The following is an 11,646-nucleotide window of genomic DNA, read 5'->3' on the forward strand; positions in this document are numbered from 1 at the left end:
ATAGGGTTGGGGTCAGAGCTCTATAGCAGATCTTTCACTCCCAACCCATGCACAGTATATCCTCATGGAGTTTGTGTATTAGTATTTTTCATGCACCTGTTCTGTATATTCTAATGTAAAAAGGTAATGTTATTGCCACATTGTTTGTATATGGCTAATTGCTTAATAAAATAATGATAAATAAATAAATAAATAAAATTCGGCATGATGCGCACATCCGACAATTTACCGTTTGGTGTCGACAAACGCGCCGGCGCGTTGTGTGGCATGTTTTCCTCATAATGCCAAAACAAACTCAAATTACTCTTTTTTTTTATCGAACAGATAAAAGGCAATAAATCATTCGAATCTGTAAATGGTCTACTTTTATTTGTACTCATAATAACAACAAAACGCTGTGCATTTGTAATATAAATTAAACAGACAGGGGGCGCTCTCTGCCGTCTCCTCACTTCACAGACACCCAAATAAAACAACCTGAATCTCAGTGAATACTCGCCTCACAGACATAATAAATATATGAATAGAAAGCTCGAAAAGTCAACTTTTAAATAAACCAAATTCAAATACAACTATTCTTTGATTATGTAATCCGTATGAAAGTTATAGGAGGTGCCGTTTCTCCGGTATCATCTCATTAACCGTCCGTGTGGAAACAACGCAATGGTTCCGGTTTGTGTCCTAATCATTTACGTAATTAAAATTACCATAATTAAATTGAAAACGTTCACAAGAATATGTTGTCTTCATGCTCTATGTTGACGTATAATAAACACGCATTTGCGTAAACCATCGATATTTGTCCGTGCTCGTGTTGATTAAAGTATAATTAATATAACATTAATTTAAGGGGAACATTTAGAGCATATTGTTTATGTTCTCTCCGTGAAACTCGGGCACAGGGGGGAAAGGTCAGCATGAGCACGATAGGAGACGTCATAGAGAGAAGGTCACAGTGCATCGAGACCTTTTAGTCCGTGTATAAGCGACGGTGTGTGGAGCGTTAGAGGCTCAGTTCTGTTACAGACTCATAGAGGAGGGGGGAAAAAACATGGAACAGGACGAGAACATTTCTGTCACAGAACCGGAAGACGATGATGGCGCCGAGGGGACCTCCGTTATAGACCCGACGGTGGGGGACAAGAGGTCTTCTTTAAACGGCGAGCCGACGGAAGACGACGATCACGACGAGAGGACTTCCGGTAACGCCACGCCCACGGAGGACGTCGATCACGACGAGAGGACTTCCGGTAACGGCACGCCGACGGAGGACGTCGATCACGACGAGAGGGCTTCCGGTAACGGCACGCCGACGGAGGACGTCGATCACGACGAGAGGACTTCCGGTAACGGCACGCCGACGGAGGACGTCGATCACGACGAGAGGACTTCCGGTAACGGCACGCCGACAGGGGACACCGATGAAGACGAGGGGTGAGATTGATGCTTCTTTATCCCCGTTATTGCAATTAATTACTTTTAATTGATATTTTGCAATTTAATGTGAGACTCGCTAAACTCTCAGGGGCGATACCGCGCATGCGCGTTTACAGCTACCCTCACTCCATTCCTAATTGAAATAATTTATAAGCCTGTAAATCAGGAGGCAAAACTCACAGCAACATGATAAACATTTATTGAACACTAAAATGTTTTTCGAACATAAATATGAATAAAAACAGACAGCAATATTATTCCAGAATAAAATCAACTTAAACTTTAAATAACTTAAAATATTTTGCTCTCCATAAAAATATCTCCTGTTATTCTCCTAAACAACAGACGTCCCTCAGCTTCATCATGCAGCTCTTCAGAAACTCTCCCTCGGTAAATAACCTCTGTTATTCTCCTCTGTGCCTCTGATTTCTCCTCTGTTTTCACACCAGCTTCACTTTGTGATTTTGCTCAGGTGAAAAAACATCTGCTGAAATGTCAGATTCTTCTTTAACTCTTGTACTTTCTGTATCTTCTGCTCTGCATTTAGGTTTTTCAGCTTCTCCTGGTGTTTTGTCTCGTAGTTCCTTCTTAGATTTAACTCCTTAATTACAGCCACATTCGCTCCACTAATAAGACACACGTGTTTACCGGCAGCGTCAGTAAACATCTACTCAGAATCAACTTTTCTCTTCGCCACTGTGAGGCGCTGTTTCACAATAACTTTACAATAGGGTTAAATACATCAATAGAAGCTCGACTTGATTGATGCTGGAATGTTCCCAGGTAGTCTAGCGTTCGGTAAGGCAGCTGAAGCGCTGCATTATGGGAACTGTAGTTTGTGTTTATCAGTGCTTCATATCGCCGCGACATTAATAACAATGGATCTATATAAAATCATCTCGCAGGCCAGATATAATTGTACGTCGGGCCGGAGTTTGACACCGCTGCTGTAAACTGATTTTTAGAAGTTAAATATTCATTATTACATCAATCCTGAGATACGAAAGTCCTAAGAGGCCTTGTATTTAGTAATCTTTTTCTTTCTTGTCTTAATTTGCCCTTGATTTCGACATAAGGAGTTGTTTTCTCGTGATCACGACTTAATTTGTCTCCATGTGCACGCACCAGCATTATGGTTATTATCCATGTTGCTTGATCTAGAACATTCTTCGTGATCAGTGCCTCATTTTTCTGTGTATTCGACATGTTCTAGAGGCGGCATCATTGCAGCATCATGAAGAAAAGAACCATAACTAGAACACAACTTTTGTTATGTCAAGATCATGTAAAAACCAGGGGGGAAAAATACATAAATATATATATTATAATTGCATTTCTATTATTATTGACTCAGATATAAGATTAGACCGATCAGTTATTCACAGAGAGTTGGAACATCCAGAGGGATGGATTTATTAGGAAGACCTACATGGCTGATGATGATTATAATGATGATGGTCTTAACATTTATGAAACAAGAACTGATCTGATATTAATACAGGACGGAAGCAAGCGAGATGCCTCCAGAAGACATCAACCCTTTTAAGATAACCAAGGACTTGTTACTGTACAAACTCGAGCAAGACGAAGAGATTGGACAGGTCAGAACGAACGAACACACACACACACACACACACACACGGATTAAAATTAAAGCAGCATGTGCACCTTTCAGGAAGGTGTAGAAAAGAGCCAGATCCAGTACATGGCAACATCAGTCTTTCTTTTTGAAATAATAAAATCCATTTCGGTTCCGAGAAACACTTTTCCAAATCTTTGAACACAACCGTGCTATGCGGCACATCATATCGACGGGCTTTTCTTTCGCCCCATAAAACATCACATAGTCCATAACCCTAAAAAAAAAGATTGTGTAGCCCTTCATTTGACTGAATATAAACATTTGATCTCAGGCTCGAGAAAGGCAGAGGACTCTACAAATGCAGGAGAGGGGGGCTGAACCCAAAGAAAGCGGGCGTGTAGCTCTTTCACGTTTGCAGAAAGACATCGAGGAAGAGACCGAGAAGGAAGTGCCAGACAGCTTTTTCGAAAATCTGGGCCATCCTCCGTCTAAAAGGGAGACGCTGTTCATTTTGGGTGAGAAAGTAGAAATCAGAACTAGTCTAAAAGAAAGTGTGGTATTTACAAGTATTTATTAGAGCTGTAGATGTTTCTATTCCTGACAGAACACATCAGGTAACACACTTTTTGTATAATATTTTATAATGTATTGGTAGACTTGCGGTTGAGACGCGGTACACTGACACCATCGTAAATCAAAGCATGACCTCAGTAGTCAGAATGGTGATCAGTATGGGGTAGTATAGTGTCACTTGTTAATAATTTAGTAACTTACAGTACATGATGTAGCAAAACAGAGCAAAAAACTACTGTAATGTATAAACTTTACAGTATATACGTATGTACAGTGTACGTTTTTACAAATCTAAAGCGCGAAAATGTTTTCCGTAACGCCATCATCACCGCAAGTTAAAAAAAATCGAACATTGTAACTCGGGGACTACCTGTGGAGAAAATGTAAATAGCGAAATTACCTTCAATAAACCATTTAATCATTTAATATTAGATGAATATTAAGCAGACATTACAAAAACAAGCCTATATTACTATTCATTATTGAAAACAGGACTAACACTTAGGCCAGTGGTCCCCAACCTTTTTTGCACCACGGACCGGATTAATGTCAGACAGTATTTTCACGGACTGGCCTTTAAGGCGGGGCCTTTAAGAAGGTAGAGAACGGAGGTAAGACATGTGACCGAGGCATCACGACATGCATCAAGAGTGAGTGATAGACAGATGTAGAGGAGAGAATCCGGTCATTTTCCATTCAGAATCAGATAATAAATAAAACGGAAGTTATGTAGTCTTTCTGTGCGGCCCGGTACCAAATGACCCACGGACCGGTGCCGGTCCAAACCCGGGGGTTGGGGACCACTTACTTAGGCTACAATAACGATATTTGTTTTAATATTAAACACGACCCTATTACTACAATAGCCATAGCATGTTCTAAAACTATTGAACATAAATATATTTCTTACACTACACCGGTCATCATTTACACAACAATTAAACCGACCTCATTTCTTATTTCTCATTCAACCAGCTGCTCAGACCAACTAATATGAAATGCTGTACGTCTTGACAGCGGTTTGTGGGTTGTATTTTTTTTTCCCCAGGCCCTAACAGTGGAAAAACTGTGAGATGCTGCATCGAGGAGCAGCGAGAGATTTCTTGTCTGAAGGTGAATCTAAAGCTTAATTACTGTCCATTTTAGAGTATTTATCATCTGATTTTTCATTGATTTAATCACCAGAGTACAACACCAGGCTAGTTCCTATGAAACACGATCGGTTCTGCTGAAATATCGTGCATGCGTTGTCGTTATCCTATTGTTCACTCACTCGCGCTCTCTCTTACTATAGTACAGTGTTACAGTGGGACAAGAGAAAATTCAGAGCTTTAAAAAACAGCTGCAGGCGGAAGGCGAAGAGATCGCAAAGGCAGAGGAACAGTGCAACGACGAAGCCTTTATGAAGTACGTCCAGGAGGAAGAAAAGAAGACGATGCAGATTTTACAACAGTATGTAAAGACAACAAGATCATTTTAGGTGTTCCTCACGGAACAGCCTCCAATGAAAAGCGCTGATTATGAAGGAATAAATTGTGTATATATATTTATTTTTTTTAACATAAATTGTTTTTTCATGGTGCAGGGCTAGAAATGAAAGTGAAAAGCTGCGAACCATGAAAGAGGAGATCAAACGGACCTCGAAAAAAATACATGCAGTTAAAAGGTGCGTTAATAAATGAATAATTTGAAAAAAAAAAAAAGCAATACATCGAGAGTTACGGCATCAGCGATAAGGCTTGGTTTAGCTCTCTCTCACTGCTACAAGAGATAAATAGCATGGGGAAACAAATTATAATTTCCCAATGAGATTTTTTTTACTAAAGCTCCCCAGAAAAACAATATATGACGGAAAAAACTGTATATTTTGTACATAGATCCCTAAAAGAGCTGTGCTTTTTTTTTTTTGCTTCACCTGCATGTTGTAATTCCTCGCCAGGGAAATCGCCAAGTGCAAGGCCCTGATAGAACATGATCAATGCTGTCAGGAGTTTCTCTGGATTCTCTCGCCCCCTGAATGGCAGAAAGAACAGAACGCCAGGAGGGAGATGGCTGAGAAAATCAAGGCTGCTACTCCCAAAAAGAGAGAATCGGCTCCGCATTTACTCAGGCGTACGTTACACACTCCTGACCACCGGATTCAAACCACTCTAGAGCTTTCCAGAACACTAGCTCTACGAGGAGACTTCCTGCCACTCTTTCCCCATTGCAATACTGATCATTTCCTACAATCCAGATTTTATTCGTTAATTCAGATTTTTTTTCCAGACGTTTTGTAAAGGATCTTAATCTTTTTGCAGGGCTAAGCAGTGGATATCGTATACATCTTCCCTCCATGTCTCGATCTCAATCTTTCTCTATTGAAAACAGCCAAATGTAAGCGATTCATCTCAGTCCCTGTCCTTTAGGGATACCTCTACTGCACATGATTATTTCAAGGGAGTAATCTACCGTAATTTCCGGACTATTAAGCGCACCCAAATATAAGCCGCACCCACTGAATTTGACAAAGATTTTTATTTTGAACATAAATACGCCGCACCTGTCTATAAGCCGCAGGTGCACATTGAAACTAATGAACTTTACACAGGCTTTACCGAAAGACAGTGTCTGTTACACGGCTTGTATCTAAACAGTAGCCTACCAAGAAAGTCATTGTTCACTGTCTTCCTCCTTCCTTTCACAACTATTTCTCTCTGGAGTTTTTCTTTTGCATCGTCGTGCGTTTAAAAATCACCATCGGTGAAGCTTTTCTCCCGATGCCGTGCAGCTCAGAACACAGGTGAAGTGCGTGTTTTCATGCCCGGTTGTTTTCAGCGTGACGAGTGATTCGCAATTCCTGTAGACAGTCCGAGTGAGCGGCAGGTCAAACTTCAGAGGAACCTCATCCATATTTATAATTTGATATAAAGAATTCCATTGGTTCACCTGAACCCCTTCGGCAATTTCATTAGTCTAATGTTATAGGGGTCAGTTTTTTGGCTTGAAGCTTGTAAAACCGGGGAAAAAAATCCATAAATTAGCCGCTTCCTTGTTTAAGCCGCGGGGTTCAAAGCGTGGGGAAAAAAGTAGCGGCTTATAGTCTGGAAAATACGGTAATATTTTTAAGAAATAAGGTCGTCCCAGGACTGAAAATTGCTGAAAAACACACAGAGCAGACGAAATTTTATAGCTTTGCTGCTTAAATACAAAAAAATAAGGGTTATTATTTACATCTTAATGACATCTCTATCAAGACGATACTGAGACATTTCCTGTGCCTGGTCTTTGAAACTCTCTATCTGCGTAACCAACGCAGGGAGAAGACGATTCAAGAGAACATGGAGAATCTGGAAAATCTGGAGTTCTATGAGGTCTGATTCTGTTTCATTTTCCTAAAACAATTTAAATTCCAATCTAATGTTGATTTATGTATGATGTATAGCTATAGGACACTCTGATTGTCCAATGAGGAACATTAAGCCTTGCTGATTGCTGCTATACTTATCTTATTTTATATTTCCTGTATGCTTAGTTGTTCTGGGTTTTTTTATTTTTTTTTATTTTTTTGCATGTGTAGCATCCTATGGTGTATTTTAAAGACCACAGAGAGCTGCGGAACCACCTTGAACAGATGGAGGACAACATCAGCCGGTACAATAAGCAGCTAGAAAGACTTGAACAGACTCTGGAGAACCACAATAAAACCCATGGCGAGGAACAGCAGCACATGTGAGTGACACTGACAAAACTATAGAATGTCTTTCTAGAATCTTAAAGGATTTCTGCAGTTTTACCCGACTTCGATTCGACGCACCGCAGCTGTAGTGCATGTAGATAATACGACCATGAGCCAAGTCCTGGTGCATGTGTCTACAGTGGATATTCTGACTGCATCTTTTAACCTCGGAGGTGTTTGTGTACATGCAGGAAGCAGGAAAACGAATGGGTTAATGAGGAGATGAACCAGCTGACCAAGCTGATTCAGGACAACAATGCGAAAGTAAAAGAGCTTGAAAAGAGGATCTGCGATTTTTGCGACAGCGATGATGGTCCTGACAAACAGGTACACACACATACACTCACTGGGAATCTGGAAAGATGGTAAGATTCACTGATTTACATCGGTGACCAACAATTTGTGACCAACATTTGATATGTAGATTGCAGACGGCATCATTCAGTCACATAGAATTTAGATTGACATGGCAGAGGTAGATCTGCATCTTCCTGAAAAACAAACAGGAAAGAACGTCTGGTTTTATTGACGCTTTTTTTCCCCTCTTTTTTTGCATTACAAAGGCTTGTTTGTAAAAGGCACTTGAGTAAATTGATGCTTTGCTGTCTGTCTGAACCAAAGAAATAAAAGCGACCGATGTGCACTATGTTGAATTTCATAGCATCGTATTTTTCCATTGCATCAAATCGAAATCAGATTGCACTGCATCATAATAGAAGTGAATCGTATTATCTTTAATGTGTCGTATCATTGGCTATGCATCTAGATGCAAATCGCAGCGGCCTCAGTTATGGGGCTGCACACAGTTTAAATAAAATCAAACGTATTTAAAACCACTAGATGGCAACGTTTAACACTTGACCCTCTCTCTCGTCTCCTTTTCACTCAGGATGCGATCCTCAACCAGCTGCACGAGAAAATAGCAGAAGTGTACGAGTCCTGCACAGGAAAATCCTCTCTCGGCGAGAGCTCACAAAACATGCTCAAAAAGTTCGAAGAGTGCTTACATGTGGAGCTGGATAAGTTCAGCCAGCTTCCAGAGGACGAGTTAAACAAAATAAAGAGACAATATCGCCAAGAGTCAATAACCAGGTTAGAACATGTAGAAAAACGCAAACACACAAACACACACACACTCACACTTGTTCAACACCAGTCCCGCAAATGGTTAAATTCTGTAATAATCCAGAATCTCTTATTATATAAATCGCACTGAAACAGATCTTAGATCAGCTCTCACATACACAGCTCTGGATTTGCTTAAAGCCAGTTGAAAAGTTGCTATAATCATGTTTCAATGATTGACTTTTCATCGCTCCAAGGTCCAGAAAACAGGAAGAACAGCAGAGGTTCCAGGCTCAGGAGGAGTTATGGCAGCAGCGTATGGAAATGAGGAAACAGCGGTCTATGGCCGAGGTTAAGAAACCTGTAAGTTCTATCTGTTTTTTCTCTCTTACACACCCACACACACACACTCTGCTAGCCACGACAGATCTTTCTGCCTAAAAAATGTCACGTGTTCACACACACATCATTTGTATGTCCTGTAAAAATTAAGCAAATTTTTAAATCTGCCCCTTTTTTTTACTTCAGGTAGGAAAAAAAGTCATGTGGAGGTCCGTTTTAAAGAAGGACACCACCGCCGCCTCAAACAGAAAAAAGAAAACTGCCAAATCAGAGATGGAAGAATTTGAAAAATTAATTCACTGGTAGTAACACAGCGACAAGGTCCAAAAAATAATCAATCAGCATTTTAGCAATGTCGTTCTTAACCAGGAATTAATAAAGCACACCGAAGACGGAAGAAGCAGATTTATGGATTTATAATATTATTATTGGTGTACCTTAATGTAATGTGCCCTCCCAGTAGGGTTTTCTTTATAGCAAGGCAATATATACAGTGGTGTGAAAAAGTGTTTGCCCCTTCTTGATTTCTTATTTGCATGTTTGTCACACTTTGTTTCAGATCATCAAACTAATTTAAATATTAGTAAAAGAGAACACAAGTGAACACAACATGCAGTTTTTAAATGAAGGTTTTTATTATACCACCACCAGATTTTACTGTAGGTATGATGTTCTTTTTCTGAAATGCAGTGTTACTTTTACACCAGACATAATGGGACATACACATTCCGAAAAGTTCAGCTTTTGGTTTGTTAGTCCACAGAGTATTTTCCCAACAGCCTTGGGGACCATCAAGATGTTTTCTGGCAAAACTGAGACAATCCTTTTGCAGCACCGGTTTTCGTCTTGGAACTCTTGGCCATGCAGACCATTTTTGCCGTCTCTTATGGCGGAGTCATGAACAGTGACCTTAACTAAGGCATGTGTGTCCTGCAGTTCTTTGGGTGGTGGTGTGGGGTTTTCGTGACCACTTGGATGAGTCTTTGCTGTGATCTTGGGGTTATTTTGGTCGGCTGGACACTCCTGGGAAGGTTCTACACTCTTCCATGTTTTTGCCATTTGTGAATAATGGCACACACACATATATAACATTCCAACAAATGGGCGTACACAGTCAAAGAGAGCACCGACCTTCAATAGTCAGTGTGCCAAAATACTTCTTCCTGTGTACATCGGGAGCTGTGCAACTAGTGCTATTGTGTTACCACGTCTGCTATTCTTATCATGTGAAAAAAACTATTTACAACAATAAAATTTTAGATATATTTTGCACAAATGTTGTACATGTGACTGGAATGTTTACCACAAGATGTCACACAAGCACAGTAACACTGCAAACATACTTTTATATTGTGTGTTGTCTCACTATCTCCAAGTGAATTATGCAAGGTAAAGGTTGATAGGGAAACAATAAAACTAATATTCTTAGCACAAACACTCATCCCGCTGTCCCATTTTTTTTACTTTTTCTGCCTATAAGACAGCTTGTATAGTTAGAGGTTCTAATGCACCATTTCCATATCAAGACTTACATAATTCAGAAGAAACTATAACGGAAGTAAGCAAAAAAGGAATTCAGTTTTTCATGAACACTTAAATTGCTCTGACACTGAAACAAAAGTGAGGGGGAAATCAAAATGTTTTTTTTTTGCAAATTTGTTGTTTGCCTCCCATTAATTCTCCAATGAGTTTGGGAAAGCTCCACACTGTACATCTGTTAGAAGGAGTTTATAAAGGTAATCAAGCATTGTTTACAGAGTTTGCCATATCTAATGCAACTACTAGCCAGCAGAAGTAGCAAAAGTACACACACCCTTCACTCAAGTAAAAGTAGAGATACTCATGTTTTAAAAGACTCTAGTAAAAGTTCAAGTACTGACTTCACTTTTTCACTCAAGTTCAAGTAAAGAAGTTTGGGCTCTGACATGTACTTAACTGAAAGGTAGACATTACTTTTACTTGATTTAGCATCAGGCTTGTAACTGAACCTTACATCGTATTAATATATTAATACAAATATATTATACGGTATATCACGAAAGTAAGTAACAAACTGTGTTAATAAAAAAACAAGCAATTTGATGTTTTAAATACACTGTAATGTATAATACTTGTATTACATGTATGAGGACAGTGTGACAGCAGCGAAGTGTGCAGTTGGAACGACAGACTGGTTTAAAGTGGAGGTTGGACTGCAACAAGGATCGGCTCTAAACCCTTTCTTGTTTGCAGTGGTGATGGACGGGTTGACGGACGAGGTCAGACAGGAGTCTCCATGGATTCTGATGTTTGCGGATGATATTGTGATTTGTGGTGAGAGTTGGGAGCAGGTTGAGAAGAGTCTGGAGAGGTGGAGGAACACGCTGGAGAGAAGGGGAATGAAAGTCAGTAGGAGTAAGACAGAGTACATGTGTGTGAATGAGAGGGAGGGTAGTGGAGTGGTGCAGTTGCAGGGGGAAGAGGTGGAGGAGTTCAGGTACCTGGGGTCAACAGTGCAAAGTAATTGAGGGTGTTAGAGAAGTGGAGAAAAGAGTGCAGGCAGGGTGGAGTGAGTGGAGAAGAGTGATAGCAGGAGTGATTTGTGATAGAAGAGTACTGGGAGAGTGAAATGGAAAGTTTATAGGACTGTGGTGAGACCTGTGATGTATGGTTTAGAGACAGTGGCATTGAGTGAAAGGCAGGAGGTGGAGCTGGAGGTAGCAGAGACGAAGATGTGGAGGTTTTTGTTGGAAGTGATGACGATGGACAGGATTAGAAATTAGTTTATTAGAGCGACAGCGCATGTAGGACGTTTTGGAGACAAAGTGAGGGAGGCGAGATTGAGATGGTTTGGACATGTGCAGTGGAGGGACATGGGATATATCAGTAGGAGAATGCTGAGGATGGAGCCACCAAGAAGGAGGAAAAGAGGAAGGTCAAGGAGGAGGTT

The 11,646-nt window shown here is 40.3% G+C and overlaps 1 protein-coding gene across 1 annotated transcript; it reads left to right on the plus strand.

Moving 5' to 3' along the window:
• Positions 1-436: 436 nt before the first annotated feature.
• On the plus strand, positions 437-10,152 carry LOC310714884 (uncharacterized protein). The gene is made up of 14 exons (XM_083520915.1): positions 437-1,434; positions 2,939-3,038; positions 3,351-3,534; positions 4,641-4,705; positions 4,887-5,044; positions 5,178-5,258; positions 5,532-5,704; positions 5,893-5,968; positions 6,891-6,945; positions 7,152-7,303; positions 7,502-7,637; positions 8,200-8,402; positions 8,633-8,738; positions 8,904-10,152. The coding sequence occupies exons 1-14, from the start codon at positions 1,052-1,054 to the stop codon at positions 9,021-9,023; spliced, it is 1,992 nt and encodes a 663-aa protein (XP_083377041.1). The 5' UTR covers positions 437-1,051; the 3' UTR covers positions 9,024-10,152.
• The last annotated feature ends 1,494 nt before the right edge of the window (positions 10,153-11,646 follow it).

Source organism: Silurus aristotelis, assembly GCF_946808225.1.
Source record: "Silurus aristotelis genome assembly, chromosome: 19".
In the NCBI taxonomy this organism is placed as follows: Eukaryota; Metazoa; Chordata; class Actinopteri; order Siluriformes; family Siluridae; genus Silurus; species Silurus aristotelis.